The 24,649-nt window shown below is 45.7% G+C and overlaps 1 protein-coding gene across 5 annotated transcripts; it reads right to left on the minus strand.

The window, feature by feature from the left end:
- Nucleotides 1-1,548: 1,548 nt before the first annotated feature.
- Nucleotides 1,549-13,034, minus strand: LOC148535500 (reticulocalbin-1-like). 5 transcript variants are annotated; one of them, XM_088462600.1, is made up of 7 exons: nucleotides 12,917-13,034; nucleotides 12,147-12,389; nucleotides 8,580-8,773; nucleotides 4,865-5,040; nucleotides 4,031-4,091; nucleotides 3,648-3,847; nucleotides 1,549-2,510 (listed from the first exon to the last, which is right to left on the minus strand). In XM_088462600.1, the coding sequence occupies exons 2-7, from the start codon at nucleotides 12,368-12,370 to the stop codon at nucleotides 2,403-2,405; spliced, it is 963 nt and encodes a 320-aa protein (XP_088318726.1). In that variant the 5' UTR covers nucleotides 12,371-12,389; nucleotides 12,917-13,034; the 3' UTR covers nucleotides 1,549-2,402. The 5 variants fall into 5 exon arrangements, with proteins under 5 accessions (XP_088318726.1, XP_088318725.1, XP_088318727.1 ...); XM_088462599.1 differs by having other exon boundaries at nucleotides 12,913-13,034; XM_088462601.1 differs by lacking the exon at nucleotides 12,917-13,034 and adding an exon at nucleotides 12,471-12,902.
- Nucleotides 13,035-24,649: the final 11,615 nt, after the last annotated feature.

Consider the following 24,649-nt stretch of genomic DNA (forward strand, 5'->3'; position numbering starts at 1 on the left):
AGTGCAGTTGCTACCTGTCTGTTCCTGTCAATGTAGAAATTCCTTTACTTCAGCACAGCAGTGCTCTATTTAAATACCCTGAGGAGTATGTGACTAACACAACCAGCTCCCTTCGGGCACAAACTAAGACCGGGCTTGTAGGAGGGTATAGAGGGGGAGGAGCTAGTCACACTTAAAATTTTAAAGTGCCAGCTCCCACCTAGCACAGGTGTATAACCCACTGTCTGAAGCCTCCAGTGTCCCCTAGTGGATGAAAGAGAAAAATACCATTTTGACGTTCCAACAATCTTGACATGTGTCGACATGTCAACATTCTGAACATGTCAACATGTTTCATGTCGAAATTACAACCATGTCGTCATTCTCATGCGTTCATTGTGAATGTCGAAAATATATACTGGACCAGCCAGAATTCCCCCTGTACACACCTCAAACTCTATTCAGAACTAATTGCAGCTTTCAAGTGCTTCATTAGCTCTAGTCAATGCTCCCCCCAGCCCTCCCTTAGGAGTCTTCTCTGTCCATCACTGTCTTGCCCATTTGTACAGACGCAAAGTTTTTTCAAATCAGATTTTCTCTTTTTATTTAATTTTTTCACACACATTTGAGGCACTTTACAGAAATGTTTTATTAGGACATAACATGTGGAAATCCCAGCTCTGCGCTCATTTGGGATACTGTCCTGAAACAGAAACTCCATCCGCAGGTCAATTTACATAAACACAGAAAATGTGTCTACAGCACGAGTCACCTTTACCCAAATCCAAAGAGAGTGATAACATGACCCTTCTAGCAGCTCTGTCCAGGAAATAACAGATGCTGGTCAGGCTCATGTTTATATACTCCAAACTGTTACACGTTCAGGCACCAGACCTAGTGGGGGCTAGTCTGTCTGTCTGTGCATAAGAGGTGGGGGGTTTGACTGGAGCGGTACACCTGTCAAACCATTCTAAGGATGTGTGGTGTACACAGGGCCTTGAGTGAAGTGTGGCCCCACACCCAGAATCGACACTTACTATATTATCGCCTGCTGCCATCATTATTTATCCAGCAATGTCTTCATATATACAGCACAGAGATAACAAATAATCTGGCATTGTGAGCCTTCGCTATCTTCTGCACAGGCGCCATATTTGAGAAGACATTGCGGGAACTATGGGATTTGCAGCAGCCAGATAACATGGGGTGGGGGGGGGTCATTTGCACACAGGTCCCCTTGTTAGAACACCCCTGGTTATGGGGGAAATGTATCAACGTATCTAAAGAGGACAGATGAAGAAACTGCCCATAGCAACCAATCCGCTCCTAGCTGTCATTGATCTAGTAGAGCGTTTCCCAAACTCATTCTTCAGGGAGCGCTAACAGTGCATGGTCTCCATTTTGCCTAGTTGGAGCACAGGTGTAGTCATTACTGGCTGACACATTTTAAAAGATCCACAGGTGGAGATAATTATTTCACTTGTGATTGTAAGGAGACCTAGAAAACATGCACTGTTAGCGCTCCCTGAGGAATGAGTTTGGGAAACATTGTACTAGATAAATGGTAGCTACAATCTGATTGGTTGCTATGGGCAACTCCTCCACCTGTCCTGGTTTGATACATCTCCCCCATCGTGTACCGAAAGATTACCCTACTGTAGGTGTACTGCCTGAACTGAGCAATACGGACTGTATGTAATAGGCAAGCTTCAGATACCCGAAAGCACCACTGCTTATAAGGAACAGACCCAATATTAATATTTATTTATAGGCACATTTATAGCACAAGAAAATTGCACCTTAACATTGGTCAAATGGCTCTATATATTTTACACACACTATGAAGTAATCAGACCATATTTCTCAAATATAAAGTGGTTTAGTTTAAAAGACAACAAATCTCTTTATGTCATTGTCTCCAAAGATTTAACAAAGCTCTGCAGCAAGTCATACAAATCCCTCAGGGCGCAAGGAGCTTCCATAGTGCCTGGGCTAGCGTGCCATAGTGCCTGGGCTAGCGTGCCATCTTTAAGTTGCCTCAGGCAAACAGTGGGATGTACTTTAATGAAAGATTATTCAACAACTGCGCGGGACAGCGTCTGGCGTAGTAGTTTAAACAGCACAAATAGAAATAAAAAAACAAAAAAAAACAAATAGGTGATGACCACAAGGAAAAAAACAGGAATAAAGGGCTATTTAACCCTCCTTCACGGCCATTTCAATGCAGTCACATCCATAATGCTGTCAGACATTGGCAGGCTTCCCGAGCACCAGGTAAGTCTTTTTGACATTTGTTAAAAAAAAAAAAAAAAACATACATCTTCAGTCCTCCTCTCCCAAGGTCCACAACTGGAATTCAAATTCTAAGGCACCAACAATGTGCTGAGGCGATACATGCTCGGCCAGGAGCACACAGACAAGGATCAAAATTCATCATGCCGCCTCGTCAAGTCTTCACCGTAGTTTGTTGCCTGACTGCCGACAAACATATTCCAGTTCTCCAAGATTTCACTCTTCGAAAGTTTATCATCCTGAGGAAGAAACACAGTAAATTATACAGATAACCTCCATGTATACATCTAATTTGATCTGTACACTAAAAATATAATTTTACACATATATATATATATCTATATATCTATATATATATATATATATATATACACACACACACACACACACACACACGCATACATATATATATATATATATATATATATATACACATACATACATACACACATACACACAGGTTTCTTATTTTTGTTTGATTGTGTCCATGCTTTTGTATAAGTACTATTAGGAATAGTGTATATAGTTTAATAAGTAGGGGTACTATATTGCAAGTGCAGCATTGCCCCTTTTCAGCCAAGAACCCCACCCCGCCATTTCATACATTGGCAGGAGGTGGGGCCAGCGTTCTCAGCTACTCAGATGGGGTGCAGCGCTAGGCTGCGACATGATACCAAACCGCCACGCTTCCAGATCATCTCAGACATGACATCACTCATTCAGCGAATCAGGCATCACTCTAACCATTGGCACCCAGTGCAACCTTCTAGATTTTCCTACTGGCAGAGGATGAGATTGCACTTCCTGTTGTTGGAAATAGTAATGGACAATGTGATACGTTAGGGATTGTGGGTAAACCATACAGGACACAAACCATTCCTAGTCGGGATCTTCATTGTTCGGCCTTCCACTGTCGGTATTTAGTCCGCCAGCATTGGATCCGAAGGCATTACATACCGATTCCATCTGGCTATAACAGCTGTAAATCTATAGCTTTAGCATAGCCCAGCCAACCCTACACCCTAATCAGCGCGTAACCAGTGATATTCACCAATCAGTGTGATACTGTGGGTGCACAATTGTGCCCTAGAAGCAAGCAGAGGGTGCCGCATGGCCGTTCCGTAGGGTTTAACCACCAATCAGAGCGGGTGGTCAGGATCCTCTGTCTATTGGCTTCCAGACACTACTATACAGTGTGCATTAGATGGCAGCCTGCCCCTGCTAAGAGGCAATCACTGGATGTGCCATTGGTAGTGCTTAGTACTATGCAGTTTGCCATATTTTTCAGTAAGTACACGGAAAATGCAGTTTTACTGGCCAGTGTAGTAATTCTCCTTTCAGCTTTTGGTACTGGAAGCACACAGTTAATGTCTTACCTTGTCTTTGTCAGATTCGTAGATAAGGTGCTTGGCCTCCAAATCAGCATGGTCATAATCCTGTGGGTTGATCCAGTGGCTGATCTCAGTATGGTCCATCTTTCCATCCTTATTTAGGTCACGGTGATCCCTGAACTGCTGGCGCTCAGTTTTCACCCATTCTGGCTCAGGTTCATTAGTATCAGGGGTGTACATGTCCGCTGTAATGGGGGAAGGTGGAAACAGGATACTTAATTACTTGTAAACAACAGGGTGCTTTAAGGGAAATATCCACATTTTTGTCATCAATATATAATCCTATAACACTGTGTTTACTTTACATTTATGTTACAGTTTTCCTTCCAACTAACAAGTGTGTAGGTCAGGATCAGATTATAACTTACCTATGTATTCATCAACATCCACTGCCCCGTCTCCATTCTTATCAATGTCCTCAATGGTTTCCTATGAGAACAAAAACCAGATTGTTGAAACAGAGATCTGGGGGGTATATTTACTAAAGTGCATGTTTTTAGAAGTGGAGATGTTGCCCATAGCAACCAATCAGATTCCTACTTTACATTTATCTAGCACCTTCTAGAAAATAATAGCTAGAATCTGATAGGTTGCTATGGGCAACCTCTCCACTTCTAAAAACCCTGCACTTTAGCAAATATACCACCAGGAGTCCAGAGGATACATAGTATCACACGTTTTATAAAGATTATACAAATTTTAACTCAAATTCAATTGCATGGCATAACAAGCTCGGTAATTCTAACTTTAGGAAGATGAAACCTGTCCCGCAACTTTTCTCTAGTTTAAGTAGGCATATATGCAGTTAATCCGTACAGCAATAAAATACATCTTTCCCATAATTCCCTGTACCAATAATAGCACCTGTTATCCTTCCCATAATTCCGTGCCTATAGCACGTCATCCTTCCCATAATTCCGTGCCCATATAGCACCTGTTATCCTTCCTATAATTCCGTGTCCATATAGCACCTGTCATCCTTCCCATAATTCCCTGTGCCCATCATTGCACCTGTCATCCTTCCTATAATTCCCTGTGCCCATCATAGCAGCTGTCATCCTTCCCATAGTTCCCTGTACCCGTCATGGCACCTGCCAATCTATCCAACACCTCTTCATTGACATCGTTGCATAATCAGAACTGCAAACCAAATATTCACTCTGCAGTGTAGGTAATTGCGTTGGTCAGTAGAAGATACCCACCGTGACCACAATGTCTCTCATGTAGTCAAACTCCTCTGGGTGCAGGAAGGCTGTAAACTCATCGCGGGTGGCGATCATGTCACCATCTTTGTTCGCTGCCTTAAATCGTTGCTCATCGCGTTTCTTCATCTTTCTATATTTCTCCTTATCAGGAATATCATAGAACTCATCTTCTCCTGAATGAGACAGACCGTAACACCCAACACTTTATGCTAGTTTTCAGTCAGCTATTTTTTCTTTTAAAGGTGTACGAGCCACCCACACACTGTGGGGGCAAACACTGACTCTGGCTCCTAGTGCATTGATAAGCTAAATATTGCTTCAGTCCACAAAATGACTATGTAGAGGTGAGTAACACACCTTAAGGTGGCAAATTTCTAAAGTACATTTTTATAATTCTACTGTATATTTTTTACACAAATGATAATGTAAAAGAAGGTAGTCCTGTTTTATTAATCTCTAACTTGCTACCGGTTGGGGAATAAAAAATATGAATGTTACATGAACCAATCAGGAGTCATGTTGTAGTTGTTGCATAATGCAATTGGGGAGGAAGTGTAACCTGCAATAGATACTGAAGGTACGGTATGAAGAGATATGTAAACCATACTGTATGCTTAAGCACATAACGACAAACCAATCACCCAAAAGGTTGATTTCAGTGCTCTGTCCTGATTGCCGGGCAGTTGGGAGGTATTTCCATTCACTGCTGCACTTGACACTGATGTGCGGGGTGGTAGGAGAACCACTGGAGAGGGAGAAGCCACGCCCCCTGACACCATCAGCACACCTCCAATGTTGGGATGTATGTGTATATTAGAAGATTTAGCACATTAGATTAAATAGTACAGTATGTTTTATTGTCCTTTAAGATCATTCTTTAGACATAAGCATTAGTAGTAACTAGGGCTATTTCTCTGGAACAATGGATTCAGGAACTGTGGGTGGAGCTATAGAAACACAAACACACACAATCTTATTGAAAATATAGTTAATGAGAGGTTCAGGAATGGAGTGGACTGGTAGTAGCTGGAGAGAGCCAGTTGCTGGATCAGTTTTTCATTGCTGCAAAAGCATATTGAAGGAACCTCTCTGTACAGTGCACTGTCTGTGTGTTCCACTGTCCCTACAGCCATCTACGGCATTCAATTGGATTTTGAGGCAAAGCAGAAATGTATGGACGTAGGGCCTGATTCACTACCAATTGCAACTGCGAATACGCATGCAATCTCACTGCGATAGTACGCTAATCCACTGAGATCGCTATGCCGCCGCAGCACAACATAAGGACGCCCACCTTACTAAACATAACGGATGTGTGTAAGGTAAGACTGTGAAACAATCGAGTACCATCGCAGCCTCACGCACACTTGCACAAGGTCAGAAATTACCAACTTCATCGCACGCTATGAGGCCTCAGGCAGCGTCTGGCATCGCAGTGGATAATTTATGCAAGGCCCTGCAATAGCGTTCAAACGCTCTGCAATGGGTCTGAACGAACACCTTCCCAATTGCAGTGGCCGGCTCGCACACTGCGATGGATACACATGCACAGTACGCAACAATCAGACGATTGCGTGCGTAATCGCAGTTGCAATCGGTAATGAATCAGGCCCATAGAGTCCATTAGTTGGTGCAAAAGATCCGTTGAAAATAGGAGTGTATATATTTCTGCACAATGATTCCGCTAACATGCCCTCTCTGATATGTGCCTGCATGAGAATGACCCACTACAGCTGTGTTACACCCTTCAGTCACAAGGGGTGATGGACCTGAGAGGTGTACAACTTTGTATCGCCTGCAGTTGCGTACACATGGTCTACAGCGCAATGCAAACTATACGCTCCGCAAACAGACTGATAACACAGGAATATCCGCATATTACATGTACACGTCTCGTCAGCAATTCACGAATATATGCACGCTTATGTATAACACTATTACTTTTATTGCAATGAAGAGTATATAGAAGTAGTCGAGAATATATAAATTAGTTGTGCGAGTTGCAGAAAACCGTATTAGTCGAATGGCTTCAGCCTAGAGTGGATAAGGCGTGCCCTTCCTTCTCTAAAGTAAACAAATCCTGTGTCTAATGCAGCAGCCATCTTGTGTAGTGGTTTAACAATAAGAATTGTAGCGTTAAAATGTCAGTATATAGCGTGTACAGACTAGGAGGCAGCAAGTCTCAGATTTTATAAACAAATGATCTAACTGAGATAGCCTTTGTCTGCAATAGTCAGAGGTAAAGGCTAGATGAGCAATTATGACATGAGAATAGAAATATAACACTGAATAGTGTCAATATTTTTTTGTTAGGACATAAACAATTAAAGCTTAGCATGTACAAATATTAAATAGATTAATATTCCCCATTGGATTAACTGGAGAAATAGACAGAGGAATAGTATAAAAACGCCCCAGAGAGAGAGAGGAAGGGGGAGCAGTCGGGGAACACTCAGAGGAAGGAGGATAGAGCACACAAAGAGGGTGCTGGGTGCAGTTGCAGTACGTATGTATGAAATTGGCTGACTGGTATGCTGCACTGGGTGTCACAAACTTATGTTACAAGTATTCCCTACTGCTGCTAATATAACCTTAAGGTGCGTACACACTGTGCGATCAGGAAAGACAGTACGATTACGACATTGTAATTGTACAGTCGTTCCTGATCCCCTGCAGTGCCTACACTGAACGATCAGTCGTTCAGTGCAGGCACACTCCATCATTCCTGAACATGGCCAATCTGTCGTTATCGGCAGATTGGGCTGCATGTTCAGGCGATGGACAATGTAGGAAACGACCAGCGGGCGGGCGCATCGCTGGTCGTTTCCAAATTTTAGTGCACGATTACTGAGCGATTGCACGATTACGATGTCGTAATCGTGCAATCGCTCAGTAATATCGCCCAGTGTTTACGCACCATAAGTGTTTTTGTTGTAACTCTGCGCTGGCAAAATACATGTATAATTAAGCTGTCTTTAAGTAAAAGCATTGTCATTTACTTTAGAATCTGTATTGGTGTGAATTATTTCATAATCATTTATAACAAGTAAGGTTTATAAATAAATCTAGAACACATCGCGTTATCAAGACTTATGCTCAACAGTACATCAGCCCTTTAGTAATCATCCGCTTCACTCTCCAAACAGCCCCCCATGGTTTGCAGACAAGAGAATGAAAGCATAAGCCTGCAGTGAACAAGACCTTTCACAAAAACTTCACTGTAGCTAAGGGATGAACATGAGTGGCCGGCCTCATAGCATCCTATGTGGTGTAGGCCACAGGGTGGGGACCATAGATCAAATAACCAGTCAAAACAAACAGTTATTTGCCGAGATTAAACATCCAGTGTGAAATTCTCCTAGAACAGAGATTAGGGATAGGGAGCACAAATACATGAGACAGTAACAGTACACAGGGTGGATAGTATGCCACAAATACCTAGCGATCATAGAATCACAGTATTTCAGTACTTAGCATTGGTTTGTAGTGACTAACGTTAACATATTGCTGGCAGCTTTGAAAGCGACATGTAACAGCCATGCAAATGAGACAGCCTAAATCAAAGCAAGTCCATCCAATGGCTAAAGAGCGATGCAAGACATGCAGATTAGCCTAGTGGATCATAGTAAGTTTTTCTTTTAGTTTTCACAGCCGGCTAAGAAGCGGGGGCGGTTTTACAGCACGGAGGCAGGCGATGCTTTCATTCTCTTACCTGCTGCATACCCGTAAGAAGCGTTCTTGTATTCCTCCCAAGATATTTTATCGTCTTTGTTTTTATCGTAATCTGCCCAATGCCTGTTAACATTCTCATAGACATATCGGTTCTGGGTGTGTATAATCCAATCTTTCAGCTCCTCGCCAGTGACAAAGCCATCGTTATCCTTGTCTATCTTATTAACTATCTTCCTGGGGATGAGAGAAAAGACAGATTAGAATGACAAAAATAAAATAATTCACCTATTAGATGGGAGTAAGTCTGTTTTGAGTACTCCTCCCAAGTTACTGATCCATCGTGGTTCTTATCGAACAGAAGCAACTGTTTATCAACATCTTCTGCGACAAATCGTCCGTGCACAAACTTGATCCAACCCAAAAGCTCAGATTCCGTGACGTACGAGTCGTTATTACTGTCAATCTTATCGGCTATCTTCCTGCAAGGAACCAAAACTGCAGATTACAGCTCGAGACCTCCCAGGTTCTGACCAGGAAACATTTAAAACAATATACCGTAGGTCAACAGCCTACAAATCTCTAATAGAAATTCACATTGCACTATTTAAATCATTATGAAGGGTACAAAAAAATAAATAAATCTTCTGATCGCGCTCCGGCAATACTCTCACTATAAGGTTAGAGGAGCTAAGGCAGTTTGAAGAAGGCGACAGCTAACAGGGTCAATCTACGAGAAAACCCAAGATATTTAGGAGCTTGATAAATAGCCCAGATTGCAGTCCACATTGAGAATAATGGGGACCGCAGTCTGCAGCTTAGTTTGTCTAACACAGGAGATATATCTGATGGTCATCCCATGCCTTAGAACCCGATTCAGAGATAGACACAATGCAGATGTTTTTCGAAATGCTGATGTTTTCTTTACTGCGCATACACTGCAATGGTCTTGCAAAGGGAGTCGTAGCGAGGATTTATTCGCAAAGTGATTGCCAGTCAGGGACTGTTTGTGGGTGGTACTAGGGGGCAGGGACGCAGGAGCGTTGCGACCGTTTCTAAGCCTGCATCTACGATCCCATACGCATTTGTTTAGGCTCTGTAGTGTTCATTCTAGCTCCCTGCACCTGTCACAACCCGTGCAGTTCCTCTTTCCTGCCTGGGGTGTCGCTCTCTGCTCTGGTGCTTCTAACACACTCAGCTGATGCAACAAACTGCGGAGATACAGACCAGAGAGTGCTAGTAGCACCAGAGCAGAGAGCGGCACCCCAGAGAGGAAAGAGGAACTGCACAGGTTGTGACAGGTGCCAGGTGCTAAGATGAACACTAGCTCTGGCGTCTTAGTACCATTGGCCATTCTGTGCGACCAAAGGGTTTCTCAGAAGTCACAATGATCGACCAATGTGTGTCCGATGTCTGCGTCCTTGCACACAAGTGGCAAATCTGGGTTGCCGCTGGTGGGTGTCTCAATACAAATCCCGGCAGGTGCAACATTTGTATATTTTCGCACACGTGCTGCATACAAAAATGCACTCGTGACGGCATTTGCGTCCATCTCTGAATCAGGCCCTTAGGCATGTTACATTGGAAGGATACTTAAACCGATGTTTCTCTATGGGTTTGGCTTTTAAAAAAAAAATAAAATAGTCCCCTTAGTGACAGAAATTAAGCACTGCATAAAATGTTAGCACTGCCTAGAGGTTAACATAGAACAGGCTCATCTGTCTCACACTGTATATGCAGAATAGTTTGTATCCTGTATCCTTAAAAGGGTGGGGGATCTTTTCATTGTAAATCTCAAGATTCCAGCCTATTCTTATCTGACACTTAAAAGGAAACCAAAAAAAAAAAAATCTGGATACTGCCACGATAACAGTCTGGAATGTTCCCGACCCCCAGGCTCTTTGTAGGGTGGGAAATGTATATAACTGTCCCTCCTTCATGAAGGCAGTCCTTGGGACAGAGCTACACGTTTCTCTGCTGCACAGTTATAGTTCAGCTCTCCACACCCTTGTATGGAGCGAGTTACAGAATACCCACAGTCTGCAATCATGTACCACATATTACAGAGAGCGCCTCACTACAGTCCAGCTTCAGCCTCATTCTACACCACTGTTACAAACACAGGTCACTTACTTTACTGCCACTAATTCCAAAGCCACGTGTATCATCTATTCCCATCATGTCCACAATACTATGTTGCAAATATTTTAGGAGCTCTTATTTAATCATATAAAACCAAATTTAAAATCGGGCTAAAAGAAAAAAATAAATAAATAAAAAAGGAAATCATAGTTACAGTATCTTTTTCAAAGCGGCTAATGGTTTTGTGTATGGCAATTTAATCAGTAAATAGTAGAAACTGCAGAAGCTGTTGGTAACTTGCGGCACTTTCACTGTTGTGGAACTACAAATCCCACCAGTCAGCATGCCTCCGATCTACAGCATTGGATATCGGCGTGATGCATAAAGAGTGTCTGTGCAGTAATGATAATGACACACACACACACACACACACACACACACACACACACACGTGTGTCTGCAGTAAAGATGGTGAGGTGGCAAGCATCCTTTTATCATGGTATAAACATGAGCCAGAATAGACTGCAAAAACCTGAGCTGCAAACAACTTGCATCTCCCACTATTGCAATTCATTCTAATGCACTATTGTGATGGATTCTAACTTTGTCATTTTAAAGCAGGGGTGGGGAACCTTTTTTCTACCGAGGGCCATTTTAATATATAGAACATTATTTGCGGGCCCGATGCAGGCCACACCCCCTCCTCGTGACATCACGCAGGCGCAGAGCCATAATCGCTGGTAACTACAGCAATGCCTGGGAGCTGTAAGGGCAGCGGTGTGACCGTCTGAAGCGTCCTAAGGATGCTCCAGCAGTGTACCATTGTAGGCACCCAGCTAGCCAGATGAGGCTAGCAAAAAAAAGCTCAGAGGGCCAGACCAAATGATTTGGAGGGCCTTATACGGCCCCCGGGCCTGAGGTTCCCCATCCCTGTTTTAAAGAATAAGTAAATCAATGAATTAAGATTTTCTGACCATGTAATCATCTCTTCTATAGTATGATCCATACTATACTATATATATATACGATATATATATCCATACTGATCCATGTCAGTTATCCAAGAAGCAAACATGTCAGTTCAAGCCCCAGTGAAGAAATGCTCAGCAACAACAGTCCCTGTCTATCCATAAATCCCTATTGTACCAATATGCCATTACTATGGCAGCACGAAGAGAAAGTCATGCAAGCAATCCATGGTAGTTGGAGGTGTAAGTAGAGTTTTGGATGTTCTCGTATGAACTTGTTTCACCGAATCTAATGATATACATGCTATCTGTATACAGAAGCATAGAGCAACACAGGGAATCATAAAGCATAACAGTGCAATAATGAATGTATAATAGAATAGGTGAGCCTTTAGTGAGGCGTATATCCTGTTACAGTAGCCTTCAGTGATGCCAGGGACTCGTGAGCTGGGCACTAGTCCTACAAACACAATCATTGTATATACACTGAATACCAGTGGTAAAGTTATATGAATAAGCCAGACTATTTATGTCCTGAGGGTTACACACAATGCTCTTACCCCAGCCTCTCCTTGCTCTCTTCTGGCGTCAGCTGATCGAATGTCTTTGCTTCCTCTTTGCCCAGAAATGCTTCATGGTCAAACTGGAAGTCCTTGTTGTCATCATGCTGGTGGTCACTCAGGTCCTTGCTGTGGTGGACACGGCCCTTCTTCTCCTGAGTCGGTTTACACACAACCAATGGAGTACAAACGGCCACAACTAGAAGGGCGGTTAGCGTCCTCATATTTCTGCTCGCTACAACCCTGAAACGACCGCAGTTCATTATCACCAGATCGCTGACTACACCAGGTACCAAATCAATGTGACCCCTGACCTTTACTTACTGAATCAATCTCTATAGCCATAGAGCTAAGGATGCATCACTGCCAAGGGTATATCAGTTGCAGCTGGAACCATACTTTAGTTACATTCAGCTGACAGCTCCATCTTTTAAAGGCAATCTTATACATACTCCAACCATGGCAGAACAACAAGCCCTAGTAGGAGCATGCTGGGACTTGTGGTACCCAAAGCTGCAAAGCCTCATTTCACACCTACACTTTAAAGCATTCAGATCATGCCACAATGCACAGTCAACCATGCTAGTATATATGATAGATATCAGAAATATTCAAGTTTATCCAATTGCAACCTTGGTACCCATGCCTTAATCACTAATGTCCAAACTAGTTGTGAGATGACTAATAAGCATTACAAGCCATTAAATCCACAGATGACAGCCTCACCCTAAGCATGCAATGGTGCAGTATAACTGTCCTCCCCTACCTGCCTGCCCTCTGGTGATATCAATTATGATGCTCCAGCTCCTCCAAGACTACAGATACAGACCAGGCACACTGCTGCTAGTTGTTATACGCCGGCCCCGCCTCTTTAGAATGCCTGCCTGGGATGGGCGTATCAGAAGCGTATCGCCACCAATCAGGGCATTCTCTCGCATTCGGTTTGTGGGACTACAGAAGTTTCTGGACTGGCCTGCAGCTGCTGATTGGTCGACGCTCGCCACGTTGACACGTGCGACCACGGGAGCGCGCTGCGCGGGAGCTGCAGCAGGCTGGGTGATGGCAAATGGTGCTGGGCTGAGTGGGCAGCTCATTAAACAGTGTCAGTGATTGTTGCAGAGCAACTCCACCTATGTGTATATATATATATATATATATATATATATATTATTGCATGGACTGAGGCGGGACATGCTGGGATTTGTAGTCCCACTATGGCTGATTTTAACTATTTAAATGAAATCTGCTCACATCTTGAAAATGAGTCCTGAGAACACTCCATAAGGACATGCTTCTAATTACTGACGTTATTGTAGTATAAAGGTGCCCACACACTAGGCGTTCAGGTTACGATCCGATATCGTGTCCGATTTCTCTCCCTGCAGTCGTGGGCACGATTTGGTGTTAAAAACAATCCAAATTGACCCAGGATCTATCGTGCATCCTATACTATTCCAGTGCATCGTGATAAGAGTTGAAGATGCGATGTACGACCAGCGGGTATGCGCATCGGCACCGTAATCGTGAGTAGAGACTCATGATTAGGACATATTTTACACGATCTGTCGTCCCGATGCATTGGATTCAGGCTGATCGTGTAAAATATTGCCTAGTATGTGGGCACCTTAACACTACACTGACTGAGACACCCATCCCTGTGCCTGATTCAGCAAGGATTGCAACTGCTAATGCGCACGCAATCGGCCAATTCTTGCGTACTGCGCAAGTGTTAGCATCGCAGTGCGCGAACTGGCCACTGCGATTGGGACTGTGATCACAGTGACTACACAGAGTGCCAGGGCGTTTGAACGCCATTGCAAGGGCGAGTATAAATCATCCACTGCGATACCTTTCCAGCTTGAGGCCTCATAGCTTGGGACGAGGTTAGCAATTCCGGAGTGAGGTCAGAGCTTGTGCAACTGTGCGTGAGGCTGCGATGGTACTCGATGTTACCGATGGTATTGCAGTCTTGCTAAAGATTACGGATGTGTGTAAGGTAAAGTGGGCGTCCTTATATTGTGCTGCGTTGGCAATGGATTAGCATACTATCGCAGTGAGACTGCGTGCATAATCGCTATTACAATCGCAGTTGCGATCTGTAATGAATCAGGCCCCCTGACCCTAATCCATCCACATCCTCCTCTCAAATTCCCTGTTTGGATGAAACCAAAGTAAACCCTACTCTTTTTTGCAAGCCAAGCCCCTTTTGAGGTTCCCTAATTGGGACTTTTTTTTTTTTTAGCTCAGCAGTTTCTGTGGACTGCAGTGGCACTTCCATTAGCTGAAGTATGGTGTACACTTAGGGCCTGATTCAGAGCCGCTCGTAAGCGGCCGCTCGTTCGTTCTGACCGATGTTCGCACATCTGCACATGCGTACGGATTGTAATACGCATGCGCGAACCAGTCAGTGCGGCCGAAAATCGTTTGCCTGAGCGAATGCCTGAGTGACAGGAGGAGGCGTATGTGGGTGGTAACAGGGGAAGGTGCTTGAAAACGGGGAGTGGAATTCAGAACGCAGGCGTGCTTAAAGGTCAAAACGGGCGTTTTAAGGGTGTGCATAATTAAAACAGCAGCGTCATTGACCACGTCACTTGGGTTTTTTTTAGTCAGAACTGCTCGCAATATAGTGGTAGGAAAAACCAACCACAAGAATAGCGAGCAGTTGATACGCTGTTCGATGTACTCGATTAATCTAATAAATAGCGGACATGACATATGATGCGAGCGGCCAGGGGGCGTCTTTTTCAAAATTACGACCGCAAGTTTTGCTTGCTCGTTCAGACTTAGAGGCGTCAACAGACCGCAAAGAGCGAACGGTTCATTTGAATAGCCACCCCTTTTTCCAGAGCGAACGACCGCAAATAGCGACCGGCTCTGAATAAGGCCCTTAATTTAATTACCAGAACAGTGCATTGAGTCTATCCACAAGTTTTCCTTTGCACTCCATCATAAACCCCAACCGTCCAGATTTTGGAAGGAAAGTCCTGCTTTTCGCTCTGAGGGCCTGATTCAGACCCGCTCGCAAGCGGGTCGATGTTGCCCAAGTGCGCATGCGCACGACGGAGGCAGCTCCGTCGTGCGCATGCGCGAGACCCGAATAACAACGGCCAAGCCGTCGTTATGGGTCTCGCGCCAAAGGGGGCGTGCTGTCGATGGTGAGTGACAGCACGCCCCCTTTGGTGGGTGTGCCGGGGGCGTGGCTGCCCAGACGGAGGCGTTCCCAACGCCTACCGTCTGGGGCCGGCCCCACTGACATCACTAGTGATGTCAGTGAGAGTGCTTTTGGCTCTGATAGAGCCAAAAGCACTCCAGGGCTTGTGGCAGCGAGACCCTACCGCAAGGTTCTCGTTGCAAGCCCGATGGTCTTGACCATCATTTTGGCCGCTCGCTATAGCTGTGGGTGGTCACCCACAGCTATGCGAGCGGCCAGGAGGCCGCTCCAAAAAGTAGGAGGGACGGCCCTGATTCAGAGCGTGCGCTCTGTCAGAGCGTCCAGCTCTGAATCAGGGCCTGATTCAGAGCCAGACGCTCTGAACGAGCGCCCGCTCTGAATCAGGGCGTGTTTTTTTTTTTTGCGAGGCGGCCTCGTGGACGCTCGCACAGCTTATGCAAGCATCCATGATGATGGTCAAGACCATCGCGACCATCGGGCTTGTGACGAGACCCTTGCGGTAGGGTCTCGTCTGCCGCAAGCCCTGGAGTGATTTTGGCTCTATCACTAGTGATGTCAGTGGGGCCGGACCCAGACGGTAGGCGTTCCCATGGGACCACCTCCGTCTGGGCAGCCACGCCCCCGGCACGCCCACCAAAGGGGGCGTGCTGTCAATCACCATCGACAGCACGCTCCCTTTGGTGCGAGACCCATAACGACGGCTACCACGTCGTTATTCGGGTCTCGCACATGCGCACGACGGAGGCGCCTCCGACATGCGCATTTGGGAAAAATCGACCCGCTTGCGAGCACTCAGCGCTCGCGAGCGGGTCTGAATGAGACCCTGAGTCCCTGTTCCCAGATGTTAGGTGATATGCCATCCATAGTGGTATGCAGGATGTCAGAAGTCTTGTAACTATCTGGTATGTGCTCAGCTGAAAATCGCGGCAGTGCTTGGCGGCACATCAACCGTAGTTAGATTGACCAGAAACCCACATCATCTGTATATGAACTGAATATAAACCCTGCATTTCCAGTACACCTGAGTGGTAGGGATAGCCATCGAATGGTTCATCATCGATGGTGCCATTGGTACATACATCGATGGCAGGAAACCACTGTCAAAAAACCATTGAAGTGCATCACTACTGTGGAACTCATGACCGCGGACGGTCAATCAGAAGCGGAGGGCAGGGCACAAAGTGGGGTTTGGTCTAAGCCAGAGGTTCCCAAACGCGGTCCCCAAGGCTCTCCAACAGTTCAGGTTTTAGAGAAATCCATGGTTGACCACTGGTGACTTAATTAGTACCTCAGTCAATTTGATTTAACCACCTGTGCTCAACCATGGATATCTCTAAAACCTGAACTGTTGGGGAGCCTTGAGGACCGCGTTTGGGAACCTATGGTCTAAGCACTGTGTGATGAAAAAGAAAAAAACATTGCTGCTCACCATCAGATCTCTGCCATCAATGGTGGCAAAACATCGGATCTCCACCACCAATGGCCCATCAATAGTTGCTTCTGGTAATGATGGCTGTCACCGGAAGTAGCCTACTGTCTGACTGGATCGCAACAGCACCTTAGTGCGTACTCTCTGTGCAGCGCATGCACCGTAGGAGAAAAATTGATTGTGAACATCAGAATTGCATGCGGATTGTGTGCCTGATTCAGAGTTGTTTGCTATGCCGATGTTTTCGCAAATGGACAATGTTTTTCTTCTGTGTATATTAGGAATATCCTCGGAAACCCTTACTGCGTACTAATTCGCAAACCTATGAGAAGATCACTGTGAAAGACTCGCAAATCTGGGTGGAGGTTAGGATTACCCAAATTTCAATGCAAAAAGAGGCTGTGCTGTGGGTGTGTAAATGGAGCGTCATGGATGTGCATGCAGCTGACTACCCTCTCGCAGTACCACAGTGACCATGTTTTGTGGAAGCGACACAGGGCCTGATTCAGCAAGGAACACACGCAGGCAGACCCACGTATCCGGCCGCTGCGAGGATATGCTAATCAATGCATACGCACGGAGACAGCAGCATAAGATGCCCAGCCCTATATTAAGCCGCCCATCTCCCTTTACTCAAAGCCTTATGAGTACACAAGATAGCGTAAACCTCGAGAACCATCAACCACATTTGCATAATAGTGGTTGACCAGACCTCGCGCAGGATCTTGGCAACTTCCTGTGTGCACGGGGTCTCATCACTGCATGTGGCACAGCAGTCGCTAAGTTATGCGCACCCCTAAAATGGCGTCCCAACGCACAGGCACACCTGCGTTCACCCCCATGTCACCACCCAGAAACGGCACTTCCTGTTAATCCATGTCAGAAGGGGTCTGCGTGCACGCTGCGTGTAGTCTGCATACGCTTACCAGACCGCACTGGCTAGTTCACGCACGCTCTGTGCGATGCATACGCAGTACAAAACTATCGACCAAGTGCGTGCATTCTCTCCTGTGCGTTGCTTGCTGAATCAGGCACACAGTTCAATCTGCGCAACTGAGGACTTGTTTGGTTGATGTTTGTCGAATGTTTGGGTGGTAGAAGAGTGCCCGGACCAACCAACAGATCTATACAGATAAATAAAGTTGGCGTTTCATGTTTCACAGAGTCCATCTCACTCTCCTACGCAGATTATACTATAATTTGCATATTTTCAGGAACGCAGTTGCAGCATTAGCGCACAACTGTCCATCAGGCCCTGCTTGCGGCTCTACATCAGGCCCTTAGGGGTAAATTTACTAACCCTTAGTTTTGCATCGGTTTCCAGTGCCAATTGACAATGTTGGTTGGCTTTTGCTGGAATGAAGTCTGTCGATTGTTGTCATTTCCGATGGAAAACGACAGCAAATAGAAAGGAAAAACTGACTAAAACTTCCTGGTGCTTTTGTATTGGCCCAAACATACCATATGTTATTTCTACATCACAAACCCCTTATTAGATCGCAGTTTGGTGAGTTATATAGCGATTTCAAAATGTTGTCTTGCCTTTTTGTGTGTTGCCTTATTTTCGTTAAAATTTTGCCTAATTTTATTGTCTGCTGTGCATTTTTTTTTCTGTTTTGTCAGTAGGGATGGCCATCCGTGGGTTAACCTTCGATGGTTGCCATTGATGGTACCATTGGTAGTTAACCTCGATGGTGTGTAACCATTGACATAAACCATCGATGGTTTCGCCCACCAATGGACAGCTATGCTTTATTAGTCAGCCGTGCTCTGTTGTGCAGTGGACCAATTAGATCTGGGGGCAGGGCTTCATGGGTCATGCCAGGGGGAAAAGCTATGATCCGTGCCCCATTGCCAGGGAGAGGGAAAAAACTGCGCCATCGATGGCGAAGAACCATTGGATCATAGGCCATCAGTGGTTTACCATCGATAATTGGTAGTCGCCATCCTTACTTGGGTGGGTTGGCCAGTGGTTGTTGATCGGTTTGCAAACCAACACTTAGTAAATCTGCCGTTTGTATACTTGTCTATTTACCCTTAGGGGTATATTTACTAAAGTGCGGATTTATAGAAGTGGAGTTGTTGCCCATAGAAACCAATCAGATTCTACTTATTATTTATATATTACCTTCTAGAAGATAATAGCTAGAATCTGATTGGTCGCTATGGGCAACATCTACATTTATATAGCACCTTCTAGAAGATAATAGCTAGAATCTGATTGGTCGCTATGGGCAACATCTCCACTTCTAAAAACCTGCACTTTAGTAAATATACCTCTTAGTGTTTTTCTTTTAATAACTCCCTAATACAGAGCGCTGGCCACCCTATGGATTTAAATCAGTGATTCATAAACTTTCTGGCTGCTGGCCTCTTGGGGTCTGACTCAGCAAGGAACGCACAGGAGAGAACGCACGCACGTGGCCGTTGTTTTTGCTCTGCGATTGCGTATGCATAGCACAGCGCGTGCGCGAACTTGCCGGTGCAATTAGATTATGGTACGCAGACTACACGCAGTGTGTACGCAGACCCTTCCAAAATTGATTGACAGGCAGTGCCATTTGTGGGTGGTAATGGGGGGTGGTGAGGTGAACGCAGGCGTTATAACACCGTTATAGGGGTGTGCATAATTAAGGCAGGGTGGCGGCATACGCAGCCATACCGTAAGCTGTACACAGGAAGCGGCCAAATTCCTGCAGCAGGTCAGGTCAACCACTATTATGCTAATGGGTCCGATGGTTCTCGATGATTACGCTATCTTGCGTGCTGATCAGGCTGTGAGTAAAGGGAGATGGGCGGCATAATATGGGGCTGGGCGTCTGCATATTGTGCTGTGGTCTCCGTGCATATACATTCATTAGCATATTCTCATGTGTCTGCTTGCGTGCGTTCCTTGCTGAATCAGGCCCTTGGTTCCATAAAAGTATCCCGCCCTATTGATGCCATACTGAAATAAAAAATTTTAAAAGTTTGATCAAATGGCCACTCAACATAGGCTGGTGCATGTGTCGATGGTGGACGAGGTGGTGCACTGATGGTTGAGCTTAGGAACCACCTACAGATTAGCACTGTCTACGGGCAATGAAAGTGGGCGTCTCAGGGCTTGCACTGTCCGTTGCATGCTAGTGCCAAAAGGGAAGTCAGAAACTGGCATTTTCATATTACCGCCATTGTGACTACGCATAAAATTGAAACCACAGTGGCATTATCATCCTCTTCTGAATTTATGTGCTAAGCACTCGTTTTTTCAAGGACCCCCAGTCAGATTTGCTCCACCCATTGCCAGGCCGAGAAATAAGGAGGCTGTGTTCCATCGCACCTTGTTATTCACACCTAACACCAGAGAGTTCACAGTGACGTAATTCACACCCCTGCCCTGAAATACTGAAGAAGGTGAAGCTTAATATTATTACCTGTGTAACAAATTTGTGTCTTCTAATGTGCCTTGTGTGTTATAGGTTTGACAGACAATCTTCGGTACCATGGGAATGTTCTAAAATTACATCGGGCCGTACACTGCAAACAACTACTTTGAATGATTATTGTCAGTGCATGGTACAGAATGATGATCGTCCACCATCTAGAAATGTCTGAGACATGGTCTGGATCAATCGGTTTGGTTTGCAAACCTGCCCAATGAACCCGACCGTCATTCAGCCAACTTCAGGCTGTGAGTAGAGATCACCTCCATACATTGAGCCTGATTTAGGGGTGCCCGCTATTGCGACCTTGATTGCGACGAGTTGCAGCGGCAATAATATGCACATGCTAATTTCACCCTCCCTCTTGTGTGCCGGTCTGTGCAAGCCTTCGGATGCCCACTTGCGGGTAGTGCAACTCCGCCGGTGGTTCTAAACATTCCACCATTGGCACACCGTCGACCCTTGCAGCAGCCTATGGCATGCGCAATGTCTCCTTTTGAAATACTTAGGAACATGGCTTCTGCAGCTCTGCGTCTGAAAACACAGCCGCATTAACTGACACGCCCACGACACTCCCATAACGCCCCTGAGACCTCCTTTTTTGCGTTCCCTGCAGGCCACTTCTCAGGCACTACTCAGGAACGCCCATGTTTATGCCAGTGCTCCTGTGCTCTCAGTGGAACGCAGGTGTCATAGGAGTTTTCGTTATTTCTTGTGCATGTGCAGTAGCAAATAATCGCTCAACTGCGCAAACATCCGCATTGCGTCGACGTCTGAATCAGACCCATTGTGTGTTATATGGATGCGATTCGATTATCGGGCAGTGGCTCCAGCCTTCTTCCCTATCGGCTGGTTGGCTGCATTGTAGTGCAGTGTATGGCAACAGTGCCAGCCCCAGGAAGTGCAGCACTGCCCGGGAGCTTCTTAAGGACGTTCCCATCGGCTGCACAAACGGCATTGTTAGTGCCAGGAGTGCCCAACAGACTCTCCCGGCAGCACTGATGTAGCGATAGTGGCTGCCCGCTAGACAGTAGCAAGGGCAGTGGGGCAGCGACAAGGCCACCCACAGAGCTCTGTGTGGCGGCACCGCTCGCACACCCCTAGTTATAGCCCTGTTTGGCCAGTTTAAGATCATCTATGTAAAGAACAATAAATCCACAGTGACTGCTTTATCACCACCAGATCTCTGCTAGGATCTAGTACAGATTTTCCAAAGCGCCGTCATTACAGTCCAGGTTTCAAGGATATCCATGCTTAAGTCCACATAGTTAAATCAAATTGACTGAGGTACTAATTAAATTACCTGTGCTCAAGCATAGATATCCTTAAAACCTGGACTGTAATGGCAGAGTTTAGGAAACTCTGATATAGAGTATATAAAAAAAATTTTTTTTATAGGTGTTATGTTTTATTACTTTTTAAATATGTAGAATAAAGGCTAAATGACCCCTTTACACTTATCTCATGTTTCAGTTTTTTTTTCTTCTTTCCTTTAATTTATGATAACCCAAAAAGTTTCTTTGTGACCTTCAATGAAATCTAGGAGATAGTGTGATACTTTGGAATTGATATGAAATACCGCCGGCCGATTCCCGGCAGCCCGACATCAGCAGAGATCCCGGCAGCGGAAGCCCGACAGCGCTGGAAATCCCGATCGTGGATAGGTAAGTATTGTATAACCTAACCCCCCTAACCCTAGCCCTCCTTAGGGGTGCCTAACCCTAACCTCCCCCCCAAGTGTCTAACCCTAATCCCCCTCTAAGTGCCTAACCCTAACCACCCCCTTCCCCGCTGCCTAAACCTAAGTCCCCCGGGGGGTGCCTAACCCTAAGTTCCCCCCCAGGGTGCCTAACCCTCCCTCTCCCTAGCCTAACCCTCCCGGGGGGGGTGCCTAACCCTAAGTCCCCCCCGGGAGCCCTAAATCTAACCCTCCCCCCCGCGGCTGTCCGTTCGCGGCGCCCGGCATCACTACGATCGGAATGCCGGGCGCCGCTCTCCCGGCGTCAGGGAAATGCCGGGCGTCTACATCTAGACGCCTGGCATTTCACCCTTGCCGGGATATGACAGTCGGGAAGCCGGCTGCCGGTATTTAGGCAGTCGGCTTCCCGATTGCATACCGATACTTTGATATTAACGAGTGCAGGCTGGGAGGAATCGTATATACGTTATTCCCTTGTACTTATAAAGCACCTACATATTCTGCAGTGCTGTGTATATATAATACAAAGCTTGCAGAAGTACAGGAGGAGCATTATTTATAAACTCGCAGCCAGTCCACCGACAATACACGCTGCTGCATTCGCAATTACTTGCGTCTCAGAATTAGGCGCTTAATATCAATTATTTCATTGATGCAATTAATACATAAGTGTGTAAAAAGGAAGCATACCCATGTCATTCTGGTTTAATGGGTCATGGTGGAAGTTGTGAGAATGATATAAAATGATGTATCTGACTCAGCAGATGATGGACGGGAACGGTTGTTTTGTCTTTATTTTAGGCTGCAGTGACATCTAGTGGCTCAAACTTTTAAACAGTTTTTTATACTAAATTTATTCCATATTTATTTATTAATAATATATTTATAAAGGTCCAGCATATTGCGTTGCTCTTTACAATTGTAAACACAGTAATAGACTAGGGGGTATATTTATTAAAGTGAAAGTTTTTAAAAGTGTAGATGTTTCCCATAGCAACCAATCAGATTCTACTTAACATTTAACTAGCACCTTTTAGCAAATAATAGCTAGAATCTGATTGATTGATTGATTGATATGGGCAACATCTCCACTTCTAAAAACCCGCACTTTAGTAAATTTACCCCTAGGTGTTAACAGACGGAGCGGTAAGAGGGCAGCTCTTGCAAGCTTACAATGTGCAGTATATGCAATGGCATTCACAGCTTATGACATGAGGCGGATGTGGTAAAATAGGCACCCCCCCCACACACACACACGCGCTGTTTCAAAGTCTGCTGCGACCAGTTTGACTGTGCAAAGGCTGAGTCGCCCACCAAGTGTGTGTTCAGATGCAACAATCTCGCTTGGTGGGTCTTTAAATGCTGTCATCGGTCTCACCATCAGAACTTGCACCTGCCCCGTGCTAGGAGCAGGTTCTCCGTCACAGTGTGGCCTCTAGTGTGAGCGATTAAGCGCCTGAGTTCGCAACCACTTCTGCGTCACGCCTACAATACTCCCATAACACGCCCATAAGATGGACCATCTCCATGTGTGAAGACCCACCTCCCGTCACCGCGTCAGGTGTATATTTCTGACCATATTGTGGGCCATGCATGACACTATGGGGCTGATTCAAGTGAGGACACAAATGGTTCTACAAACGCAGATTCCCGATCATCAGGAATCTGCACATGCGCAGTACCCGTTCTGCGCATGTTCAGAACGGGTCTGCGAGATCGCACGCAGTTCCGGCTATGCCTTTTCCTGATTGACTGGTAGAGGTGGTGCAGGGACAGCCTGGGTTCCCGGAAACAGGGGCGCGTCTCCCCCATTTTCTGGGAGTAGCGAGGCCAGGTTCTGTGTCCATGGATGCAGACTTTCTGGCCTCGCAGGCTGCGGCAGTCGCAGTGCTGGGATTGCAGATGCACCAGAGGGTGTCAGCCACCTCCTGCTCCATTTGCATTTTAGCAGGACGGAATTGCACAGCCACTTGTGTACAGCTTTGCAATTCCATCCTCTGCTGAATCAGGCCCTAAGATAATAATATAAGCATAACATGCAGCAGTCCACTTGTTCTCCCCATCATTCTGTCTTCTGCAGGAGCACACACTTACCTGTTTAAAGCAGATTTGGTACCCGGGTGTTGGTGTGGGTACAGATATGTTAGGTGTAGCTGGTACCTTACAGCTGATATGACAGCTCTAGCGGATCCTCCTTCTTTTCTGGAAACGATGTTAGAAGCTTATCCACCTCAGGCTGTAGCAGAGAGGCTAGCCCCATACAGACAGTGAAATTACATAACGTGGCAGGTTTTATAAATTGAATTATGAAGTAGGGGGGTAGAGGACGTGAGTCCAGGGAGGGTCACTGATGATCACCATACATATGATTGTAAATTGCAGTACAAAAAAGGGATATGGCAAATATAACAGTAATTTGTAATAGGGTGACAATTAGGCAAAAAGCAGTAACTCTCTTGGTGCTGCCGATACCCACAGTCCATCAGTTCCAGCTGATGTCCGCAGTCCATCGGTTCCAGATGATATTTATAGTGCATTAGTTCCGGCCAATAACCACAGCTCATCGGCCCTTACCGATAACCGCAGCTCATCGGTCTCAGCTGATAAACACAGACCCACAGCTCCTGTCCATTTCCCTAGTTCCAGTGCTAGTACTGAGTGACCCAGCCAGAGGGTCGCAACCTGACCGTCAGACGCAGCGAAGTCCATACTTCCTTGCGGGGGTCCCCGGAAAACACCACCGGCGGGTTATACTCCATGCCTCTGGTCTGGGTCTCCGCC

This window comes from Taudactylus pleione, unplaced genomic scaffold, assembly GCF_031769625.1.
Source record: "Taudactylus pleione unplaced genomic scaffold, aTauple2 ptg000051l, whole genome shotgun sequence".
NCBI lineage: Eukaryota > Metazoa > Chordata > Amphibia > Anura > Myobatrachidae > Taudactylus > Taudactylus pleione.

What these genes read in the sequence shown, in the direction of transcription:
- LOC148535500 (XM_088462597.1), bottom strand. Translation starts at nt 12,409, where the DNA reads ATGAACTGCGGTCGTTTCAGGGTTGTAGCGAGCAGAAATATGAGGACG. An exon ending in GAGAGCAAGGAGAGGCTGGG is followed by an intron (nt 8,774 to 12,146) that starts GTAAGAGCATTG and finishes TCTCATCCCCAG; the next exon opens with GAAGATAGTTAATAAGATAG. An exon ending in GGATGTTGATGAATACATAG is followed by an intron (nt 3,848 to 4,030) that starts GTAAGTTATAAT and finishes CCCCCATTACAG; the next exon opens with CGGACATGTACACCCCTGAT.